At 37.0% G+C, this 25,222-nt stretch overlaps 2 protein-coding genes across 3 annotated transcripts in view; both read left to right on the forward strand.

Annotated features, from left to right (window-relative positions):
* The window catches only part of LOC309695759 (exocyst complex component 3-like protein 2), a 100,244-nt gene extending 84,770 nt beyond the window's left edge, over positions 1–15,474 (forward strand). The window contains exon 6 of one of the 2 annotated variants that reach the window (XR_014273219.1): positions 15,088–15,474. Coding sequence is in view for 1 of the 2 variants with exons in the window: in XM_082516632.1 (XP_082372758.1) it covers positions 15,431–15,437 (7 nt within the window). In the remaining variant the exon portion in view is untranslated. The remainder of the gene's footprint in view (positions 1–15,087) is intronic. The other variant, XM_082516632.1, reaches the window with a different exon arrangement.
* Positions 1–25,222, forward strand: part of LOC309695755 (tumor necrosis factor alpha-induced protein 2-like) — a 173,632-nt gene that overhangs the window by 143,132 nt on the left and 5,278 nt on the right. Inside the window, exons 5-11 of the mRNA XM_082516622.1 lie at positions 22,193–22,426; positions 22,696–23,341; positions 23,595–23,706; positions 23,914–24,036; positions 24,623–24,717; positions 24,833–24,925; positions 25,028–25,151. Coding sequence (XP_082372748.1) covers positions 22,193–22,426; positions 22,696–23,341; positions 23,595–23,706; positions 23,914–24,036; positions 24,623–24,717; positions 24,833–24,925; positions 25,028–25,151 — 1,427 coding nt within the window. The remainder of the gene's footprint in view (positions 1–22,192; positions 22,427–22,695; positions 23,342–23,594; positions 23,707–23,913; positions 24,037–24,622; positions 24,718–24,832; positions 24,926–25,027; positions 25,152–25,222) is intronic.

Raw genomic sequence — 25,222 nt, forward strand, 5'->3', positions numbered from 1 at the left:
GCCAAAAATACTTAAACATTACAGAAACACTATGATTTAGAAAAATAGTACAACAGAGCAGAAATATTGTGATTTACCAGAGACACTGTGATGAACTATGAATATTGTAATTTTAAATTGAGACTATGTTTTAGCACAAATATTATAATTTGGCAGAAATACTATAATTTAGCAGAAATACTATATTAAGCACAAATCCTATAAAAAGCAGAAATGGTATGATTAAGCACAAATACTACATTTAGTAGAAATACTTTGTTTTAGCACAAATCCCATAAAAAGCAGAAATACTGTACTATGATTTAGTAGAAAAACTATAATTAATCAGAAATACTAAATTTAGCAGAAATACTATATTAAGCACAAATACTATGAAAAGCAGAAATAGTATGATTAAGCATAAATACTACATTTAGCAGAAATACTATATTAAGCACAAATCCTATAAAAGCAGAAATAGTATATTAAGCACAAATCTTATAAAATAGCAGAAATAGTATGATTTAGCACAATAGTAATAAGTTAAACAGAAAAATTGGAAAAGCAAAATGGACAGCTGAAAAAATGCTGAACATGCTGAGGGTCCCTCAAATATACTTGTTAAATGACAAAAATCTGCAAAAAAATTTATTACAGCCACACAATCACAAATATGTACACATGAGGAAACACACATGCACAGAGAGACCCACACACAAGATCCAATTCAGTCAACCAGTCTAAATATATTGAATTTAAATCTTAGAATGAGATCATCCCATTAAAAGCCTTTCTCTCTCTCTCTCTCTCTCTCTCTGTCACACACACACACACACACACACACACACACACACACACACAGGGAGAGAGAAGTAAGTTTCTAGGTCAGCCTGGGAGCTGGTGAATTTGAATCCACCAATCAGAGAGGCTGTGCACTTTTCCCCACCAAAACAGGTGCATCTGTTTACACACGCAGCAGCACAGAGAGACACAGGATTTTTGCAGTCTATTTCTCATAGTGACGACTCCCCTCAAACAAATGACCGTAATTTCCTAACCGTAGGGGCTAGAACGGTCATTCTTACACCGTTTTGTTCAGAAGAGATGGGGGAATCTTCAAGTGTTGACAATTTAATATTAAAATATGAATTTTTAGAGATATATGACATGGATGACTTGTTGACTTAGAAGCCACGAATTCCCCAATATGCAAATTTGAATGCCTGAGACCACATATGTGATTGGCTGGCTGGGAAGCCGTGCAGGCCCTGATTTGTGGATTTGAATTCCTCAGCCCTCAGATATGATTGGCTGGCTTAGAAGCCACGAAGGCCCCAATATGCAAATTTGAATGCCTCAGGACACTTATTTGATTGGCTGGGAAACTGTGCAGGCCCTGATTTGAAAATTTGAATGTCTCAGTCCTCACAGAGGATTGGCTGCCTGGGGACCTGGCAGAAATATATAGAAATACTATTATTAAGCATAAATACTACATTTAGTAGAAATACTATGTTTTAGCACAAATATTATAAAAAGAAGAAAAACTATAATTTAGCAGAAATACTATATTAAGCACAAATCCTATAAAAAGCAGAAATACTATAATTTAGCAGAAATACTATGTTAGGCACAAATCCTATAAAAAGCAGAAATACTATAATTTAGCAGAAATACTATATTAGGCATAAATCCTATGAAAAGCAGAAATAGTATGATTTAGCAGAAATACTGTATTTAGCACAAGTACCGAAAAGTACCAGAAATACTATGATTTAGCAGAATAGTAATAACTTATTGAAACACAAATGCACAGAGGGACACACAAACACAGGCTCTAATCCAGTCAACCAGTCTAACTATGTTCAATTTAAATCCTACAATGACATGCTGTCAAATAAGGGCAGGGTCCTCTCTCTCCCACTAAACACACACACACACACACACACACACACACACACACACACACACACAGGGAGAGAGGACTAAGTTTCTAGGTCAGCCTGGGAGCTGCTGAATTTGAATCCACCAATCAGAGAGGCTGTTTACGTTTTCCCGCCAAAACAGGTGCATCTTTTTACACACGCAGCACAGAGACATAGACCTGCTTCTTTCAGTTTATTTCACATAGTGAGGATTCCCCTCAAACAAATGACCATAATTTCCTAACCATAGGGGCTAGAGCGGTCATTCTTACACCGTTTTGTTCAGAAGAGATGGGGGAATCTTCAAGTGTTGACAATTTATCATTAAAATATGAATTTTTAGAGATATATGACATGGATGACTTGTTGACTTAGAAGCCACGAATTCCCCAATATGCAAATTTGAATACCTGGAGCCCACATACATGATTGGCTGGCTGGGAAGCTGTGCAGGCCCTGATTTGTGGATTTGAATTCCTCAGCCCTCAGATATGATTGGCTGGCTTAGAAGCCATGAAGGCCCCAATATGCAAATTTGAATGCCTCAGGACCAATATATGATTGGCTGGGAAGCCGTGCAGGCCCTGATTTGAAAATTTGAATTTCTCAGTCCTCACAGAGGATTGGCTGCCTGGGGACCTGGCAGAAATATATAGAAATACTATGATTAAGCATAAATACTACATTTAGTAGAAATACTATGTTTTAGCACAAATACTATAAAAAGCAGAAATACTATAATTTAGCAGAAATACTATATTAAGCACAAATCCTATAAAAAGCAGAAATAGGATGATTAAGCATAAACACTACATTTAGTAGAAATACTATGTTTGAGCAAAAATCCTATAAAAAGCAGAAATACTATATTAGGCACAAATCCCATAAAAAGCAGAAATAGTATGATTAAGCATAAATACTACATTTAGTAGAAATACTATGTTTTAGCACAAATAGTATAAAAAGCAGAAATATTGTAATTTAGCAGAAATACTATATTAGGCACAAATCTTATAAAATAGCAGAAATAGTATTATTTAGCACAATAGTAATAAGTTAAACAGAAAAATTGGAAAAGCAAAATGGACAGCTGAAAAAATGCTGAACATGCTGAGGGTCCCTCAAATATACTTGTTAAATGAAAAAATCAGCAAAAAAATGCACAGGGAGAGAGAAGTAAGTTTCTAGGTCAGCCTGGGAGCTGCTGAATTTGAATCCACCAATCAGAGAGCCTGTGTACTTTTTCCCGCCAAAACATGTGCCTCTTTTTACACACGCAGCACAGAGAGGCACAGGATTATTGCAGCCTATTTCTCATAGTGAGGACTCCCCTCAAACAAATGACCATAATTTCCAAACCGTAGGGGCTAGAGCGGTCATTCTTACACCGTTTTGTTCAGAAGAGATGGGGGAATCTTCCAGTGTTTACAATTTATCATTAAAATATGAATTATTAAAGATATTTGACTTGTAATGCACCATAACTGAGTAGAGCGAAGCAAAAACTGCCTTGACTTGCCCTCAAACAACGCTTTCTAACTCGAAATCTATTTGGAGTATCGATATCATTCTTTCACCGTAAGAGACAGCAGGCTTTGGTGAACAATCATGGAAATTTTCAGGTCTCTGTGGAAATCCAACAAAAAGTTATGACGAGAGAAAAAAGTGGTTCATTTCCACAGTTTGAAATCTGAAGAAATCTGAGCGAAGGACGAATTTCCTACCCTCAAACAAGTCCAACTCATTTCAGAACGGTAATAGGTGAGAAAGAAATTCTTGAATTGTGAGCGTCAGGGGTGTCTGAAGATATTTGGGGACAAGCCTCATGTCTTAACTTTGCTTCGTTAAGGAGATATGACGATTCGAATATGCCTCTCATTACAGAAATCCAGCGGTGATTTTGAACAAGCTCTCCATTCACTTTATATGGAGAGTTTTCTGACCTTGTGTTAGTCTGAGGAGATTTGCAAAAATTCTATAAATCCCACAACAATGATGGTGACATATTCTGAAAGCCAGCAAAAATACCTACGTTTTGATGTATAATTTGTGGAAGTTGAGTGAAAATTGAGCAAGTAGCAGGAAGTTGTTCGGACATGAAGTGAAAATTGCAAAACCTTCAGTGGCACACTGGAAGCCAAGAGCATAGCAACCATAACAACGCATGTATTTTGTGAAAAATCACAATTTTGCAACTCAAAACTTTAAGAGGCATAAAAGTAAAACAGTAGAAGATTTGAAAAAGCTGAATCATACCTGAATAGCCCAATAATTTGTGAACATTTTAAAATTTGAATGGTTGTTCTAGGTGAAAATATGAGGAAGTAGTTAAGTTTCAAAAACAAGCAAATTTTAGCAGAATTGCAGAAGTTTCCCATTCATTTCAATGGGACAAATTAAAGGAAAAAAGCTTAATATTTTAAAAAGTATAATAGTTAAAAATAGCAAAAATCGTAGCAGGAAAGAGCAAAAATAGCAGAATAGTTTAAAATTTGAACGGTGAAAATCGGCTGAAAATTGTGGAAGTAGTTTAACGGCGAAAAGTGTACGGAAGCAACTAGAATAATAATAATAATAACTAGAAAAATTTGCATTTCCTGCGAAAATGCAGTGTGGATGCTTAAAGCTGAAGCTGCATGCAAAAACCAGCTGAAAAAGCTGAAAAGTTGCAGAAATTGTAAAAGCTTTTCAGAAGCAAAAGAACTTTGCTAAAATGGAATAACTTAGCAGAACTGCAATATCTTAGAGGAAACATAATACTTGGCAGAAATACAATTATATAGCAGAAATGCTATATTTAGAAAGAAAAATATAATATAGTAGAAATAGTATGATTTAGCAGAAACACTGTATTTAGCACAAGTACCAAAAAGTAGCAGAAATACTATGATTTAGCAGAAATACTATGATTGAGCAGAAGTACTAAGATGTAGTAAAAGTACTTTGATTTAACAGAATTACAATTATGGAGGAGTAATACTTTAAAATGGGAGAAATAGCCTAAAGGGAAGAGTATTTGTGCCATGGAGTGTTAACAAGAATGTGAGGTCCATATTAGAAAAGCTGGTAAAATCATAAAAGTTTGCAGAATTGTAATAAATGATGAATATGAATTACTGGTCTGTGACAGTGTATTAATTTGTAGGGAAAAAAACATGTTGACCAAGGTGGAATCGAACCCACGATCTTTGGCTTGCAGACCCGTGTCATTACCAACTGCGCCACTGGGAAAGAGAGCAGCCGTTTTGAAAAACAGGGTGATGATGAGTCAGAATTAGATTGCGGTGAGAGGCGAAAAACGCCGTTTTTTGGAGTTACAAAACGTTGTGTAACTCAAAAACTAGGTGGACTAGAAGCATAATTCTTGTACTGGGTGAATCAGCGGACTTTGGTGTACTTTAACTGCGATTTTCATTGCTCTATGTACATCCGTCGCTGAGATATGACGAGAGAGGAAACGGAAAACCTCAGATATGATTGGCTGGCTGGGAGGCCGTGCAGGCCCTGATCTGTATATTTGAATGTCTGAGTCCTCACAGAGGATTGGCTGCCTGGCAGAAATATATAGAAATAGTATGATTAAGCATAAACACTACATTTAGCAGAAATACTATATTAAGCACAAATCCTATAAAAAGCAGAAATAGTATATTAAGCACAAATCCTATAAAAAGCAGAAATACTATATTTGGCACAAATCCTATTAAAAGCAGAAATAGTATGATTTAGCACAATAGTAATAAGTTAAACAGAAAAATCGGAAAAGCAAAATGGACAGCTGAAAAAATGCTGAACATGCTGAGGGTCCCTCAAATATACTTGTTAAATGAAAAAAATCAGCAAAAAAAATATATAACAGCCACACAATCAGAAATATGTACACATAAGGAAACACACATGCACAGAGAGACACACACACATGATCCAATTCAGTCAACCAGTCTAAATATATTGAATTTGAAGCTTAGAATGAGGTCATCCCATTAAAAGCCTTTCTCTCTCTCTCTCTCTCTCTCTCTCTCTCTCTCTCTGTCACACACACACACACACACACACACACACACACACACACACGGAGAGAGAAGTAAGTTTCTAGCTCAGTCAAGCAGCCTTGGAGCTGCTGAATTTGAATCCACCAATCAGAGAGCCTGTGCACTTTTTCCCGCCAAAACAGGTGCACGCAGCACAGAGAGACACAGGATTTTTGCAGTCTATTTCTCATAATGACAACTCCCCTCAAACAAATGACCATAATTTCCTAACCGTAGGGGCTAGAACGGTCATTCTTACACCGTTTTGTTCAGAAGAGATGGGGGAATCTTAAAGTGTTGACAATTTATCATTAAAATATGAATTATTAAAGATAATTGACTTCTAATGCACCATAACTGAGTAGAGCAAAGCAAAAACTGCCTTGACTTGCCCTCAAACAACGCTTTCTAACTCTAAATCTATTTGGAGTATCAATATCATTCTTTCACCGTAAGAGACAGCAGGCTTTGGTGAACAATCATGGAAATTTTCAGGTCTCTGTGGAAATCCATTAAAAAGATATGACGAGAGAAAAAAGTGGTTCATTTCCAGAGTTTGAAATCTGAAGAAATCTGAGCGAAGGACGAATTTTCTACCCTCAAACAAGTCTAACTCATTTCAGAACGGTAATAGGTGAGAAAATAATTCTTGAATTGTGAGCGTCAGGAGTGTCTGAAGATATACTGGGACAAGCCTTATGTCTTAACTTTGCTTCGTTAAGGAGATATGACGATTCGAATATGCCTCTCATTACAGAAATCAAGCGGTGATTTTGAACAAGCTCTCCATTGACTTTCTATGGAGAGTTTTGCGACTTTGTGTTGGTCTGAGGAGATTTGCCAAAATTCTATAAATCCCACAACAATGATAGTGACATTTTCGGAAACCCAGCAAAAATACCTACGTTTTGATGTATAATTTGTGGAAGTTGAGTGAAAATTGAGCAAGTAGCAAGAAGTTGTTCGGACATGAAGAGAAGACTGCAAAACCTTCAGTGGCATACTGGAAGCCAAGTGCATAGCAACCATAACAACGCATGTATTTTGTGAAAAATCACAATTTTGCAACTGAAAACTTTAAGAGGCATAAAAGTAAAACGGTAAAAGATTTGAAAAAGCTGAATCATACCTGAATAGCCCAATAATTTGAGAACATTTTAAAGTTTGAATGGTTGTTCTACGTGAAAATATGAGGAAGTAGTTAAGTTTCAGAAACAAGCAAATTTTAGCAGAATTGCAGAAGTTTCCCATTCATTTCAATGGGACAAATTAAGCTTAATATTTTAAAAAGTATAATAGTGAAAAATACCAAAAGACATAGCAGGAATTAGCAGAAATAGCAGAATATTTTAAAATTTGAACGGTGAAAATCGGCTGAAAATTGTGGAAGTAGTTAAGTGCCAAAAAGTGTACGGAAGTCCCAAGAGGAACTCAATAGTGTGGATGCTTAAAGCATCCACACAATAATAATAAAGAATAAAGAGAAACAGGAACTCAATAGTGTGGATGCTTAAAGCATCCACACAATAAAGAATAAAGAGAAACAGGAACTCAATAGTGTGGATGCTTAAGCATCCACACAATAAAGAGAAACAGGAACTCAATAGTGTGGATGCTTAAAGCATCCACACAACTAGAAAAATTTGCATTTCCTGCGAAAATGCAGTGTGGATGCTTAAAGCTGAAGCTGTATGCAAAAAGTAGCTGAAAAAGCTGAAAAGTTGCAGAAATTGTAAAAACTTTGCAGAAGCAAAAGAAGTTTGCTAAAATGGAATAACTTAGCAGAACTGCAATATCTTAGAGGAAACATAATACTTGGCAGAAATACAATAGCATAGCAGAATTTAGCAGAAATATTGTAACTTACCAGAAACATGATAACTTCTCAAAAATACAAGAATTTAGGAGAAATAGTATAAGATAACAGAAAGAATATATTTAGCCAAAAATACTTAAACATTACAGAAACACTATGATTTAGAAAAATAGTACAACAGAGCAGAAATATTGTGATTTACCAGAGACACTGTGATGAACTATGAATATTGTAATTTTAAATTGAGACTATGTTTTAGCACAAATATTATAATTTGGCAGAAATACTATAATTTAGCAGAAATACTATATTAAGCACAAATCCTATAAAAAGCAGAAATGGTATGATTAAGCACAAATACTACATTTAGTAGAAATACTTTGTTTTAGCACAAATCCCATAAAAAGCAGAAATACTGTACTATGATTTAGTAGAAAAACTATAATTAATCAGAAATACTAAATTTAGCAGAAATACTATATTAAGCACAAATACTATAAAAAGCAGAAATACTACATTTAGCAGAAATACTATATTAAGCACAAATCCTATAAAAGCAGAAATAGTATATTAAGCACAAATCTTATAAAATAGCAGAAATAGTATGATTTAGCACAATAGTAATAAGTTAAACAGAAAAATTGGAAAAGCAAAATGGACAGCTGAAAAAATGCTGAACATGCTGAGGGTCCCTCAAATATACTTGTTAAATGACAAAAATCTGCAAAAAAATGTATTACAGCCACACAATCACAAATATGTACACATGAGGAAACACACATGCACAGAGAGACCCACACACAAGATCCAATTCAGTCAACCAGTCTAAATATATTGAATTTAAATCTTAGAATGAGATCATCCCATTAAAAGCCTTTCTCTCTCTCTCTCTCTCTCTCTCTCTCTCTGTCACACACACACACACACACACACACACACACACACACACACACACACACACACAGGGAGAGAGAAGTAAGTTTCTAGGTCAGCCTGGGAGCTGCTGAATTTGAATCCACCAATCAGAGAGCCTGTGTACTTTTTCCCGCCAAAACAGGTGCATCTTTTTACACACGCAGCAGAGAGAGGCACAGGATTATTGCAGCCTATTTCTCATAGTGAGGACTCCCCTCAAACAATGACCATAATTTCCAAACCGTAGGGGCTAGAACGGTCATTCTTACACCGTTTTGTTCAGAAGAGATGGGGGAATCTTCAAGTGTTGACAATTTAATATTAAAATATGAATTTTTAGAGATATATGACATGGATGACTTGTTGACTTAGAAGCCACGAATTCCCCAATATGCAAATTTGAATGCCTGAGACCACATATGTGATTGGCTGGCTGGGAAGCCGTGCAGGCCCTGATTTGTGGGTTTGAATTCCTCAGCCCTCAGACATGATTGGCTGGCTTAGAAGCCACGAAGGCCCCAATATGCAAATTTGAATGCCTCAGGACACTTATTTGATTGGCTGGGAAACTGTGCAGGCCCTGATTTGAAAATTTGAATGTCTCAGTCCTCACAGAGGATTGGCTGCCTGGGGACCTGGCAGAAATATATAGAAATACTATTATTAAGCATAAATACTACATTTAGTAGAAATACTATGTTTTAGCACAAATATTATAAAAAGAAGAAAAACTATAATTTAGCAGAAATACTATATTAAGCACAAATCCTATAAAAAGCAGAAATACTATAATTTAGAACAAATAGTATAAAAAGCAGAAATACTATAATTTAGCAGAAATACTATGTTAAGCACAAATCCTATAAAAAGCAGAAATACTATAATTTAGCAGAAATACTATGTTAGGCACAAATCCTATAAAAAGCAGAAATACTATAATTTAGCAGAAATACTATATTAGGCATAAATCCTATGAAAAGCAGAAATAGTATGATTTAGCAGAAATACTGTATTTAGCACAAGTACCGAAAAGTACCAGAAATACTATGATTTAGCAGAATAGTAATAACTTATTGAAACACAAATGCACAGAGGGACACACAAACACAGGCTCTAATCCAGTCAACCAGTCTAACTATGTTCAATTTAAATCCTACAATGACATGCTGTCAAATAAGGGCAGGGTCCTCTCTCTCCCACTAAACACACACACAAACACACACACACACACACACACACACACACACACAGGGAGAGAGGACTAAGTTTCTAGGTCAGCCTGGGAGCTGCCGAATTTGAATCCACCAATCAGAGAGGCTGTTTACGTTTTCCCGCCAAAACAGGTGCATCTTTTTACACACGCAGCACAGAGACATAGACCTGCTTCTTTCAGTTTATTTCACATAGTGAGGATTCCCCTCAAACAAATGACCATAATTTCCTAACCATAGGGGCTAGAGCGGTCATTCTTACACCGTTTTGTTCAGAAGAGATGGGGGAATCTTCAAGTGTTGACAATTTATCATTAAAATATGAATTTTTAGAGATATATGACATGGATGACTTGTTGACTTAGAAGCCACGAATTCCCCAATATGCAAATTTGAATACCTGGAGCCCACATACATGATTGGCTGGCTGGGAAGCTGTGCAGGCCCTGATTTGTGGATTTGAATTCCTCAGCCCTCAGATATGATTGGCTGGCTTAGAAGCCATGAAGGCCCCAATATGCAAATTTGAATGCCTCAGGACACATATATGATTGGCTGGGAAGCCGTGCAGGCCCTGATTTGAAAATTTGAATTTCTCAGTCCTCACAGAGGATTGGCTGCCTGGGGACCTGGCAGAAATATATAGAAATACTATGATTAAGCATAAATACTACATTTAGTAGAAATACTATGTTTTAGCACAAATACTATAAAAAGCAGAAATACTATAATTTAGCAGAAATACTATATTAAGCACAAATCCTATAAAAAGCAGAAATAGGATGATTAAGCATAAACACTACATTTAGTAGAAATACTATGTTTGAGCAAAAATCCTATAAAAAGCAGAAATACTATATTAGGCACAAATCCCATAAAAAGCAGAAATAGTATGATTAAGCATAAATACTACATTTAGTAGAAATACTATGTTTTAGCACAAATAGTATAAAAAGCAGAAATACTGTAATTTAGCAGAAATACTATATTAGGCACAAATCTTATAAAATAGCAGAAATAGTATGATTTAGCACAATAGTAATAAGTTAAACAGAAAAATTGGAAAAGCAAAATGGACAGCTGAAAAAATGCTGAACATGCTGAGGGTCCCTCAAATATACTTGTGAAATGAAAAAATCAGCAAAAAAATGCACAGGGAGAGAGAAGTAAGTTTCTAGGTCAGCCTGGGAGCTGCTGAATTTGAATCCACCAATCAGAGAGCCTGTGTACTTTTTCCCGCCAAAACATGTGCCTCTTTTTACACACGCAGCACAGAGAGGCACAGGATTATTGCAGCCTATTTCTCATAGTGAGGACTCCCCTCAAACAAATGACCATAATTTCCAAACCGTAGGGGCTAGAGCGGTCATTCTTACACCGTTTTGTTCAGAAGAGATGGGGGAATCTTCCAGTGTTTACAATTTATCATTAAAATATGAATTATTAAAGATATTTGACTTGTAATGCACCATAACTGAGTAGAGCGAAGCAAAAACTGCCTTGACTTGCCCTCAAACAACGCTTTCTAACTCGAAATCTATTTGGAGTATCGATATCATTCTTTCACCGTAAGAGACAGCAGGCTTTGGTGAACAATCATGGAAATTTTCAGGTCTCTGTGGAAATCCAACAAAAAGTTATGACGAGAGAAAAAAGTGGTTCATTTCCACAGTTTGAAATCTGAAGAAATCTGAGCGAAGGACGAATTTCCTACCCTCAAACAAGTCCAACTCATTTCAGAACGGTAATAGGTGAGAAAGAAATTCTTGAATTGTGAGCGTCAGGGGTGTCTGAAGATATTCGGGGACAAGCCTCATGTCTTAACTTTGCTTCGTTAAGGAGATATGACGATTCGAATATGCCTCTCATTACAGAAATCCAGCGGTGATTTTGAACAAGCTCTCCATTCACTTTATATGGAGAGTTTTCTGACCTTGTGTTAGTCTGAGGAGATTTGCAAAAATTCTATAAATCCCACAACAATGATGGTGACATTTTCTGAAAGCCAGCAAAAATACCTACGTTTTGATGTATAATTTGTGGAAGTTGAGTGAAAATTGAGCAAGTAGCAGGAAGTTGTTCGGACATGAAGTGAAAATTGCAAAACCTTCAGTGGCACACTGGAAGCCAAGAGCATAGCAACCATAACAACACATGTATTTTGTGAAAAATCACAATTTTGCAACTCAAAACTTTAAGAGGCATAAAAGTAAAACAGTAGAAGATTTGAAAAAGCTGAATCATACCTGAATAGCCCAATAATTTGTGAACATTTTAAAGTTTGAATGGTTGTGATAGGTGAAAATATGAGGAAGTAGTTAAGTTTCAAAAACAAGCAAATTTTAGCAGAATTGCAGAAGTTTCCCATTCATTTCAATGGGACAAATTAAAGGAAAAAAGTGGAATATTTTAAAAAGTATAATAGTTAAAAATAGCAAAAGTCATAGCCGGCATTAGCAAAAATAGCTGAATAGTTTAAAGTTTGAACGGTGAAAATCGGCTGAAAATTGTGGAAGTAGTTCCACGGCGAAAAGTGTACGGAAGTCCTAAGAATAATAAAGAATAAAGAGAAACAGGAACTCAATAGTGTGGATGCTTAAAGCATCCACACAATAAAGAGAAACAGGAACTCAATAGTGTGGATGCTTAAGCATCCACACAATTAAACGCAGACTACTTTAGACCCGGAAGTAGGATTCGTCGCGTCAACACTGAACAACCGGATTGAGTTCCTCTTGGGACTTCCGTACACTTTTTGGCACTTAACTACTTCCACAATTTTCAGCCGATTTTCACCGTTCAAATTTTAAACTATTCTGCTATTTCTGCTAATGTGTGCAATGTCTTTTGGTATTTTTCACTATTATACTTTTTAAAATATTAAGCTTAATTTGTCCCATTGAAATGAATGGGAAACTTCTGCAATTCTGCTAAAATTTGCTTGTTTCTGAAACTTAACTACTTCCTCATATTTTCACGTAGAACAACCATTCAAACTTTAAAATGTTCTCAAATTATTGGGCTATTCAGGTATAAATCAGCTTTTTCAAATCTTTTACCGTTTTACTTTTATGCCTCTTAAAGTTTTCAGTTGCAAAATTGTGATTTTTCACAAAATACATGCGTTGTTATGGTTGCTATGCACTTGGCTTCCAGTGTGCCACTGAAGGATTTGCAGTCTTCTCTTCATGTCCGAACAACTTCTTGCTACTTGCTCAATTTTCACTCAACTTCCACAAATTATACATCAAAACGTAGGTATTTTTGCTGGCTTTCCGAAAATGTCACTATCATTGTTGTGGGATTTATAGAATTTTGGCAAATCTCCTCAGACCAACACAAAGTCGCAAAACTCTCCATAGAAAGTCAATGGAGAGCTTGTTCAAAATCACCGCTTGATTTCTGTAATGAGAGGCATATTCCAATCGTCATATCTCCTTAACGAAGCAAAGTTAAGATATAAGGCTTGTCCCAGTATATCTTCAGACACTCCTGACGCTCACAATTCAAGAATTATTTTCTCACCTATTACCGTTCTGAAATGAATTGGACTTGTTTGAGGGTAGGAAATTCGTCCTTCGCTCAGATTTCTTCAGATTTCAAACTCTGGAAATGAACCACTTTTTTCTCTCGTCATATCTTTTTAATGGATTTCCACAGAGACCTGAAAATTTCCATGACTGTTCACCAAAGCCTGCTGTCTCTTACGGTGAAAGAATGATATTGATACTCTAAATAGATTTAGAGTTAGAAAGCGTTGTTTGAGGGCAAGTCAAGGCAGTTTTTGCTTTGCTCTACTCAGTTATGGTGCATTAGAAGTCAAATATCTTTAATAATTCATATTTTAATGATAAATTGTCAACACTTTAAGATTCCCCCATCTCTTCTGAACAAAACGGTGTAAGAATGACCGTTCTAGCCCCTACGGTTAGGAAATTATGGTCATTTGTTTGAGGGGAGTCGTCATTATGAGAAATAGACTGCAAAAATCCTGTCTCTGTGCTGCGTGTGTGCACCTGTTTTGGCGGGAAAAAGTACACAGCCTCTGTGGATTCAAATTTAGCAGCTCCCAGGCTGCTTGACTGAAAACGTGCTTCTTTCTCCCTGTGTGTGTGCATGAGAGAGAGAGAGAGAGAGAGAGAGAGAGAGAGAGACCCTGTTTAGGGCAGCATCTCATTGTTGGAAAAAATATAATATATTCAGACTGGTTGACTGGCATAGACCCTCCGTTATGGGCAGAAATCTGTGCCATCAGAAACTGAATTTGAATAAGTTAAATTTGAATTTGAATTGCTCAGACTGAATCTGAATTGTAACTTGAATAAATGCTTTTGAAAACCGAATTTGAATTAGTCTCATTTGAAATTGAATTTATGGTTTGAAAATGAATTGATTTGCTTTGAAACTGCATTTTATCCTTTAAAAATTCAGCTCTCGGATAATTTCAGTTTCACTTCTCACCATTCAGTTTCAGTTCTACAATTCAATTTCAGTTCCAAAATTCAGTTTTTTGGAACTTACATCCGGTTCCGGTTCAAGCGCAGATTAATAGAACTACGTTTTACTAGCGGACCGAAAGTGTTACTGACGGGAATCTACAGCATCTTTAGCTGAATTAAGACTTCAGAAGTCATTCGTCATGTCGAATGACCAGCGGATGAACTCTCAGGTTGGTAATAAATGTATTACATGTATAAGAACAAGCGTCATGTTAACAAATGATAGCCGTACAGTAACTGTTATGCTTATTGTAGCTGCTAGCTAAAAACGCTAATTTAGCGTAGTTTGCCCTGAATTCAGCTTTGACAACAAATATGATCGACTGTTTCTAGTAGAATTCCAAAGTTGTCATCTTGGACCCTCTCAGAGTGCCCCTTTGTATGCTTGCAGAGACCCCTACAGTAGGGAAACATGCAAAACGGTGCCCAAACCTTTGTATTTTAGCTTTATTTATGTCTTACACAGCATCCCAACTCTTTAGCTAACTTAATAACTTTAGCTAAAGTGAATAGTTAGTCTAATTCATTAGTGCAGCATTACTGGGTCACCTCTGTTTGAAGTGATATAATGTGATATACAACTATCACTGTGTTTAACTACCATAATAATTCTACTTAATTAGATTTTTTATTTTTAAACATACTGCTCCATTAATATGTTCGACAGGCTGAAGTTGTCGGGTCACCTCCTAAATCGACCATCTGTTACAGGTGTTTTGTGCCAGAAATGGAGTGTCCACTGAAGACTGAAGATACTGAATCTCTACGCCTTGCCATCCATCCCTCTTGTGCCTTCATCTAGACAAGAGACAAACTTAACCACTCTCATATGCTCTGTACCTACATCACCTTCCCTGACAGTCGTAGCTTGGCTCATCTGAGGGTGAAATTATAAGAATGTGTTATTTTGCAAAGTGCTCTCTAGGGTTCCTAAATAAAATATGGCATTGAGGTCTTTTGAATTAATCCCTTCTTCTGAAATATAAGAACCTCTCCTGGTTTTAATGGCACTTTGGATTTCCTTACTTTCTGTTCCACTCCCAACCCCAAATAGATGCTGACAAGCTGCCACAGTAACATGGAAGAGGGAAAGACGTTGGAAAGGACTACTACAAATAAACCTAATGCCTAACAATGTAAAATAAGAACAATAATAAAGATAAGATGAAGTAACAAGTTTTTAGTTTTCTGTTTATTCCAAATGATCATCCAGATGTCTGTGACATGTGATGACAAACACCATAATGGAAGGCCTTAGTCATCACATGCTTAAACTCATATATTTTTGCATATGCTGAACAGGCAGTCAGACATGCTGTAACTGTGGGGTAGAAAACAGCATAAACACCATACGGCAGGGGTCTCAAACTCCAGTCCTCGAGGGCATGGAAAAGTTGCATGACACTGGCCCTTGAGGACTGGAGTTTGAGACCCCTGTCATATGGAATATGACAGGTGTGGTTGAACTGCATGAAGACTCTGAAGCTTCTCTTCTCTTCTGGCAGGACAGGAATGTGGCCTTGTCCTGTGAGCCACAGTAAGGATGTACTTAGAGTAGAACTGGACTGTCACCGGCCTCAGGCTCTTCACCCATTTCAAAGACAAAGCAGTCATTTAGATAAAATATTAGATATTGTTTACCTGTAAATGCACAAAGAGAATTTAGAAATGTAATTATTGTTAAGAGTGAATAAGCACTGATAGTGTAATCTACAGCTGTGGCCAAACGCTTAGAGAATGAGAAGTGTTGTTTGCTTATTTACAAAGTTTGCTGTTTCAGTGATAGTTGTATATCACATTATATCACTTCAAACAGAGGTGACCCAGTAATGCTGCACTAATGAATTAGACTAACTATTCACTTTAGCTAAAGTTATTAAGTTAGCTAAAGAGTTGGGATGCTGTGTAAGACATAAATAAAGCTAAAACACAAAGGTTTGGACACCGTTTTGCATGTTTCCCTACTGTAGGGGTCTCTGCAAGCATACAAAGGGGCACTCTGAGAGGGTCCAAGATGACAACTTTGGAATTCTACTAGAAACAGTCGATCATATTTGTTGTCAAAGCTGAATTCAGGGCAAACTACGCTAAATTAGCGTTTTTAGCTAACAGCTACAATAAGCATAACAGTTACTGTACGGCTATCATTTGTTAACATGATGCTTGTTCTTATACATGTAATACATTTATTACCAACCTGAGAGTTTATCCGCTGGTCATTCGACATGACGAATGACTTCTGAAGTCTTAATTCAGCTAAAGATGCTGTAGATTCCCGTCAGTAACACTTTCGGTCCGCTAGTAAAACGTAGTTCTATTAATCTGCGCTTGAACCGGAACCGGATGTAAGTTCCAAAAAACTGAATTTTGGAACTGAAATTGAATTGTAGAACTGAAACTGAATGGTGAGAAGTGAAACTGAAATTATTCGAGAGCTGAATTTTTAAAGGATAAAATGCAGTTTCAAAGCAAATAAATTCATTTTCAAAATATAAAATTCAATTTCAATTTAGTGATGATCATTTTCAAACCATAAATTCAATTTCAAATGAGACTAATTCAAATTCGGTTTTCAAAAGCATTTATTCAAGTTACAATTCAGATTCAGTCTGAGCAATTCAAATTCAAATTTAACTTATTCAAATTCAGTTTCTGATGGCACAGATTTCTGCCCATACTCCGTGTGTCTCTCTCTCTGTGCATTTGTGTATACATATTTGATTTTGTGTGTATCTGTTGGCTGTTCCTTCTTGTTTTTTAAATTTATTTTTATTTCTTTATTTTTTTTTTCACAGGTGAATAACAATTAGTTTTGAGGGAACTTAACCATGTTCCTTTTTTTTTTTCAGCTTGTCATCTTACATTTTCCAGTATTTTCACTTAAGTTATTACTATTCTGTTCAATCATAGTATTTGTTCTAAATCATTGTTATTATGCTATATTGTAGTATTTCTGCTAAATCATACTATTTCTACTATATTATATTTTTCTTTCTAAATATAGCATTTCTGCTATATAATTGTATTTCTGCTATGTTATAATATTTGTGCTAAACCAGAGTATTTGTGCTGAAACATGGTATTTCTGCCAAATTATAGTATTTCTGTCAAATTATAGTATTTGTGCTGAAACATAGTATTGATTTAAAATTACAATATTCATAGTTCATCACAGTGTCTCTGGTAAATCACAGTATTTCTGCTCTGTTGTACTATTTTTCTAAATCATAGTGTTTCTGTAATGCTTAAGTATTTTTGGCTAAATACATTCTTTCTGTTATCTTATACTATTTCTCCTAAATTCTTGTATTTTTGAGAAGTTATCATGTTTCTGGTAAGTTACAATATTTCTGCTAAGTTCTGGTATGCTATTGTATTTCTGCCAAGTATTATGTTTCCTCTAAGATATTGCAGTTCTGCTAAGTTATTCCATTTTAGCAAAGTTCCTTTGCTTCTGCAAAGTTTTTACAATTTCTGCAACTTTTCAGCTTTTTCAGCTAGTTTTTGCAGACAGCTTCAGCTTTAAAGCATCCACACTGCATTTTCGCAGGAAATGCAAATTTTTCTAGTTATAGTTACTAGGTACTTCAAAAAAAGTAACTGAGTTGGTAACCGAGTTAGAATATTCTAAAAGTAATTAATTACTTGAAAAGTAACTATTGCGTTAGTTTAAAAAAAAATGTTTAACCCTCTGGGGTCCAGGGTGTAATTGGCAATTTTTAACTACTTTTGATATTTCCTCTACATTTCACCTTTAAATACTGTTTACTTTGCCTTGTTTGGTATCATCCTTTTCAGCACAACCTCACATGTCTGAATTTACAGTCATGTTTTCATTTTGACATACTGTATTAACACAATTGATCTAAAATGAAACAAAAACCATAAAATCTGAGTAGAAAGTTATATTTTTAATGTAACAACCACAAACATGGTTAATGAATTATATTTCATAACTTTAAATGCAATATAAATGGTCAATTTTAAAATCCTATGCACACTTTTTGCAAACACCAAAGCTGTTTGCAGCCATTTACCTTTTACCCCTTTTAAATTAACCACTTCAAACTATTTATATAACAATCAGCTGCATTCAATAAGATGCCACACAAATTATTTGTGCCACTCCAAACAATAATTTCTGTCCACTGTAAAGAAGAACATCACAGCCTGATACCTGCAGGTCTGACAGGAGCAGGTGTATCACTCCTGTTTCTACCTGGAGACAGCAGTCGCCTCATTGTTCTGACACACAACACAAAACTATCCACAACACTACACACTAACTACACAAGACAACACATTAACTACACACTCCAAACACGCTAAACGTCACAAATCTCTCACATCTTAAAACTCGCTCTCTCTCTTTTTTCTGCTGTCTCTCTCTCTCTCTCTCGCTCACTCACTCACACACTCTCTCTCTCTCTCTCTCTCTCTCTCTCTCGCCGTCACTCCTAAAACTTCCCTAAACAACCAAATGTCATATTGCCATATCATTTTTTGATTGGTCGACATGGTGCATTTTTCCACCAACAGGAACCGGCTGTTTTTTGGTTTGTTTGTTTTTTAATTTTTTGCTCATAAGCAGAGAGTGCTTGCTAGCTTCCTAAAAGTGATGAAAGTATTCAGGAAAAAACACGCGTGTATATTGTTTATCATGACTCTGGTTTTACGTGGCCTATTAACACAATTTAAAAACTGGTAAATATTACCTTGTTGCTTTGTCTTGAAGTGGTCATGTGATTGGCTTAACACGACTACTTTATTCTTCCTCAGTCACACAGCAGCACTCATGTGATTGTTTTGCCCCATTAACTCCAGGTGTTGTGCCAAAAAGTGATGTCTGCCAGAAAGTGATAACCGTCTGCGGGAGCGCGCCTAGCTGCTTAAAGCTGTTGTGCCCAGATTACTTACGTAGACAGCTACTTACATGGAACTGATATAAGATGCGGTAAGCTGAAGACAGCTTTGACCGTCTGCTTGTTGAAAAATAGTAACGCGACCGCACTGCATTTTCTTGTTAGTGACGGTAACCCAGATTACTCATTAGTGAAAAAAGTAACGCCGTTACTTGTAACGCCGTTATTCCCATCACTGCTGCTGAGACACGACTGTTAGTTGCTGCATTAAGGAAAATGTGTTCGACATTTCCCCGCTGCTTCCCCCGCAGATCCTGCAGATCCTGCAGAGTGAAGGGTAAGAAAAACTGTTACTGTATCACAGCAGGAAATTTAAGTTGTAGGCAGTAAAAACCACACAGGTCGAATGTGGCTGACACTTTTAACTGACAAAAATGTTACTATAAAAATCAGTTGAAGTCATTTAAATTGCAAAAGAGACACTTCGAATGTTTCTCAATTGCTGTTGCAATTTTGTATGAAATCATAGAGGGTCTTGAAGGGGAAGAACAATTGCCTTAGATCTGAAAAAACGCCAGAGCAAGAAAACAAAACTGGTTTTGACCTTTTGTGCCTCACTTTAGTGGTTAGCGCTCTACAGCAACAAGCGGGGCCTTCATGTGGAGCGTTTGCATGTTCTTCCTGCACCTGCGTGGATTTCCTCCCAAAGTGTACGAGTGTGTGCTTGTCGTTTTCTTTTTGTTAGTCCAATAATTACATCTCCCAGATCAGGATCAAGAAAGAAAGGCATCTTAAATGGACTGGTGTTTATATAGCGCAACAGAGCAAGGAGCTAAAGGGTTTAGAGGAGCCTACGCAGGGGTTTGTGCGTGTATGTGTTGTTGTCATTTCTCCATCTAGACATCATAATACTTAAAGCCTTCAGAGCGCTCTGATCCTGCCTTGCTCCAACTCATCTCCTGGCACCTCTTCCACAATGTTGAGTAAAATCCTTTCTGCCTGACCAAGCTGTTGTTCCTTTTAATTTGAACAGAAAGTCTGTGTACTCTGTTTGCCCAACCGCCACTAATGTGGCATCAACATAGAAGTCCACTGTGTCCTTTTGACAGGACTGTAGGACTCATACAAATTGCAGAAATGGTGTTTGATGCCAAAGTCTCAGTCATGAACACACTAACACTTTGATGAATGCATCAGGATTAACTCAGGGTTCAGTATCTTGCCCAAGGATACTTCCACACACAGTTTGGAGGAGCCAGGGATCAATCCGCAGACCTTCCAACTGGTAAACGACCTGCTGGACTACCTGAGCAAGCACCTTTTTTACAGATAATGTGGGTGGGGTTTTTTTTGTATTTTTTGTCTTAAATTAAATGGTGACATTTAGCTGGTCTATGTTCCTACACTCACTAATGGCCAAGAGCTCTTGGTAGGGACCAAAAACATGAGACTGTGGATACAAATGCTGGAAATAACCTTTCTAAGAGGGTAGGGGGACTTTCACTTAGAGATGGGGTGAGAATCTCAGAACTGCTGCTCCTCCACATGGAAAGCAGCCACTGGTGTGGATATGTGACTAGGGAGTCTCCTAGGTGAGAGCTTTCAAGCATATCCAGCTGGGATAAGGCTCTCAGGCACACCCCTACACTGGAGAGATTCTCCTGGATGACCCAGGAACAGCTCAGTGCCCTATACTGGAAGAGCTAGGGAGAGAGAGATCTGGGTGTCTCTGTGTAGACTGCAGCCCTCTGTAACCCAGGCCTGGATAAATGTTTGTTTGACTTAGTAAAAGATATACCTGCAGTGTGTATCCACACAGCAGCAGAAAGGTCAAAGTGGATGTCAGTCGTTTAAAAGATGCAATGTAAACACCAGAAAGAACAATATGAAACCAAAATAAGTAAGTAAGTCATACTGGACTTTTTCTGTATTAAAACAAAATAACAGATCTAAAGAGTCTGTTCACATGTACAAATAAACCTTTAATAATTAACTGATACCCAAACCAAGTTAAAGCATCATTTACTTTTGTGACTGCATTAGTGTGTTATTCTGGTCCTGAATGCTGCTGTAACAACAGAATATTGCAAGGATACATCATTTGGCAGAAAGAAAAATCATTTTAGTACTTGTTCAGATTTGTTTTCAAACATTTTATTTCATTTGCTTTTATGTTTGTCTGTCATAACAGTCAGCTCGATGTTTCACTGAGTCACCAAACAAAAGCAAAAGTCTTTATTTGTCAGTGCCATCCAAAGCATACTACGCACCGAGACTTTCTGACCTGCAAAAAAATCTGGTTAAGTGCGTGTGTGTGTGTGTGTGTGTGTGTGTGTGTGTGTGTGTGTGTGTGTGTGCGTGCGTGCTTTGGAAGGGGAGGGATTGCATGCGTGGCTCTGTGGGTCTCTCTGAAATTTCCCTACATCGTCTGAGCAGGAGGAGCTTGTCTCGTTAGGCATAAAAGCTCACAGCAGCTGCAGTTACTTTCAAAGCAGTGACTGTGACGTAGAATCTGAAAGATGTTTTATGTTCTTTATAGATATATATCATGTGGATAGTTTGTTTGGCCACAAAAATACTTTTTACAGACTTACTTTGGTGTATTGTTGTAATTCGATTGGATGATGTCAGTAGTTTTCTTTGTTGTGTTAGGGCTGATGTTGTTTATGTCTCATTTTTAAATGTGTTGTTCTGTAAAAAGTGTTTTTTCATCTTCCTTCCTGCATGAAACATGACAGTTTCACTTGTTCTTTATGTAATCTTATTGGAATTCAAAGCAATTCAATGTATTTATTTATTGATTATTATGTATTATGACAATGTACATATTGCAGATTTATGGTTTAATCTATTTTTAATTTCACGGTCATGCTATACACAAGGCTAAAATGTTTCGTTTATGCCAATCATATTAAAAAAATGTATATTAAAGCAGGTTTTTTATAAAATTGCAGATTCCTCAGCACCTTTCTTGGCCTGTTGGTCACGTTTTACAACCTGGAGAAGAATGCGGACACTGTCAGGTTCATCCACAACAGGCACGTCCAACAGTTCCCCTGAACAAACTTTAAGAGCTGGAGGAAAATGGTTTAAAAAGTTCTGGCGAAGCCCCACAGGTCAACCCAGCGACAACGGTCCTTCCACTACTGATGGACACCAATCACCTACTGAAGAAGAGCGGCCAGTTGGTAGGTGACATACATCCAGCTGTTATTAGCTATTTCCTGTTAACCCTCTGTATCTCAACTAAATTATGTTTTGTGTGACATATTAAAAAAAGAAAGGAAATTGATGTTACGGTTGTTCCACAAAATTTTGTGGAAAATAGTGCTGATGTGTGAAAAACACTTCTGTTACAGAAATAAGGTTCTCCATTTCTTCCAGAAATGTTAAATACCTTATTTTAGGAGAAATATGAACTGTTTGAAGATTATTTATCTTTGTTTTTGTCCACCAGTGACTCCTACTTTTGAGGAATGCCTTGAAGGACAATACCTGTTTGAAGCCGCTCAACAACTGATCAAGAGGGAGAAACATCTGTTTGGAGAGATAACAGAGGCTGATGCACTCAAAGCTCACGAGGAAGCAGTAAAAAAGCTTGCTGCAGACTATGAAGCCCTTGAAAAGCGTTTAGAGCAGACCGTGCAGCAGAGTCTTTCTCTCAGCACTGAGGAAGAGGTGTTTGCTTTGATATCAGCAGTGAAAGCCATCAACCTTGAGGAAGAGCAGGACCAGCTGTGGGGACAAATATGCCGGACGCCACCAGCCTGGAGGCCCAAGAAGTGGAAGGAGCACCATGACAAAGTGCTTCATGAATTAGTGTATAGTCGTTTGGAGAACCCATCGAGCCTCATTGGTGATCAGGTGAACCAGTCCTCGATCCAGGCAGACATCCAGTCCATGGGCAAGCAGCTGAAGGAGGACATGGAGTGGGTGGTGGAGATTGTGAACAACTGCTACCCACCAGAGATGGACATCTGTAACTTTTATGCAAGACAGTACCATCAAACTTTCAGCGCAAGACTCAAACAGATTGCAGACTTTGTTCTGGATGACAAGGACTGCAGCTTCCTCCTGCGATGGGTGAAGGAGTTTTATCCAGAGTAAGCCACCAGTTCAATTATTGTTTGAAGCAGCATCTTTCTGTGACTAAACATGAGGATGTCTGTCAGTGTGAGGTCCTTCATTGTTTTTAGAAGAATAAATACCTGAGCAATTACAGATAGTGAATAATAATACAAATGTAACGGCTAATTTCTTGTTTTCTTAATGTGCTAAATAAAATGCCATTTTTGTAGACTAAACACAACTTGGGTTGTTTATAGAAACTCATGTGTTATCTGCTCTGTGTACCAGAATCCTTGAAAAACCTGAGCTGGCCAGTAATATCAATACTGAAGCGCTGGGAAACCTGCTTCCTGACGAGTTACTGAAACCTCTGGAGGAGCAGTACCTCAGCAAACAACAGGTAACACAGTGTATCTGAGGCGTGTATCCAGTTAATCAGTATGGTCTTTGCAGGGCTTAAAGTGAGATGTGTAAATGCAGCATCAAAGAGTTGCTGGTTTAATTTTTTTGAACATAATATTGTAGATGTAATTATTACTGTCAGTAATTAAATCTTTACACATGAAAGCGGTTTAAAACTGGCAGCTGTGTGTTGTTGTGTGTTTAGAGCGACCTGATGATTTATATTGGCCGAGTATTGGATGAAGCAAAGAAAGAGTGGGATCAAGGAAAGGAGCCGACAAGAGATGATGGTTGCAACGCCAGTCCTGTGGCCTATGATGTCATCCAGGTACAGTTGCTGCATAAACTTGTTATTAAAAAGGCTGAAATCGATGCTTTTATGAAAATGTATTAATACAATGTGAAAGGTGTCACTTGTGGTGGCCAACTTCAAGGATCCTTATAGTGAGTCCTGCATTTGTTGACTTCTAATTGTTGACCATGATGAGAGGCTTTGAATAAATTGCTATGTTGTGGTTAAATATTGACGTAACATTGTTTTGACATCACATTTCCTCTGTTATTCACTGTAGAACACTTAAGAAGTGCCGACAAATATTTTCCAGCCTGCTGCACATATTAACCAAACTGAAAAAGACTTTGAGAAACTTTGAGAAAAAGATTTACAAACAAGGAAGACAATAGTTTTTGTTTGGGTCATTTATAGAAACGTATTTACTGTCAGATCAGAGTCACAGTTTCAAACCCTCCCATGGTTCTGTAGTTTAATCACTTGGGTTTGTCACTAACATTGTAAAGCACTGGGTTTGGTTCCTGGTGTTTAACTGGATCTGAAAATGATGGAAGTGCATTGCTGTGTAAAGTGCTTTGAGAACTTAAAACTGCCACTGATTTGTCAATACATTTGTCTTCAGTTGATCAACGGCATGGTGACATCAGCACATATAACTGTAAGAGACCGACACAAGGCCCAGGAAATAACATCCAACCTGACAGACTTCATGCAGAGGTAACAAGGCTTCACAAGGCTGTCTTTTAAATATTTAAATTTGAAAATACATTTTAGTTTTATGTTTGGTAATAACAAGATAATAAAAGTGAAAGCTGTTCTTAATCTTCTGCAGGTATAAAGAGTTTCATGAAGACATCATAAGGCAGAACAAACCGCACAGCAAAGCTTTCATAAAGGCAAACCTCAGCTGTGTCGAACAGTTCAGGTTTGTTTCTGATCCAGTTAGATGGAAATTCAGATTTTAACTTCATCATAAAAGGAGAATACTTCACTGTGAGCTAATGTGTCCTGTGTGGTCTGTCTAAAGGGACTTCTTTGAGAAGCACGATCTGTTCCCAGAGAATGTGCGGGAAAACTGTTTGCAGGTCCTGACTGAGATGAAACAGTCTGCCCACACTTATTTATTAACCCCTGTGCACAAGATCCTCAAAGTAAGTTCTTTACAACTGCAGATATCAATAATCCTCAGGATTAAATCCTAACATGTTTTAATCAAAGATTT

This window comes from Aulonocara stuartgranti (genome assembly GCF_965226115.1).
Source record: "Aulonocara stuartgranti genome assembly, chromosome: 19".
NCBI classification, from domain to species: Eukaryota; Metazoa; Chordata; class Actinopteri; order Cichliformes; family Cichlidae; genus Aulonocara; species Aulonocara stuartgranti.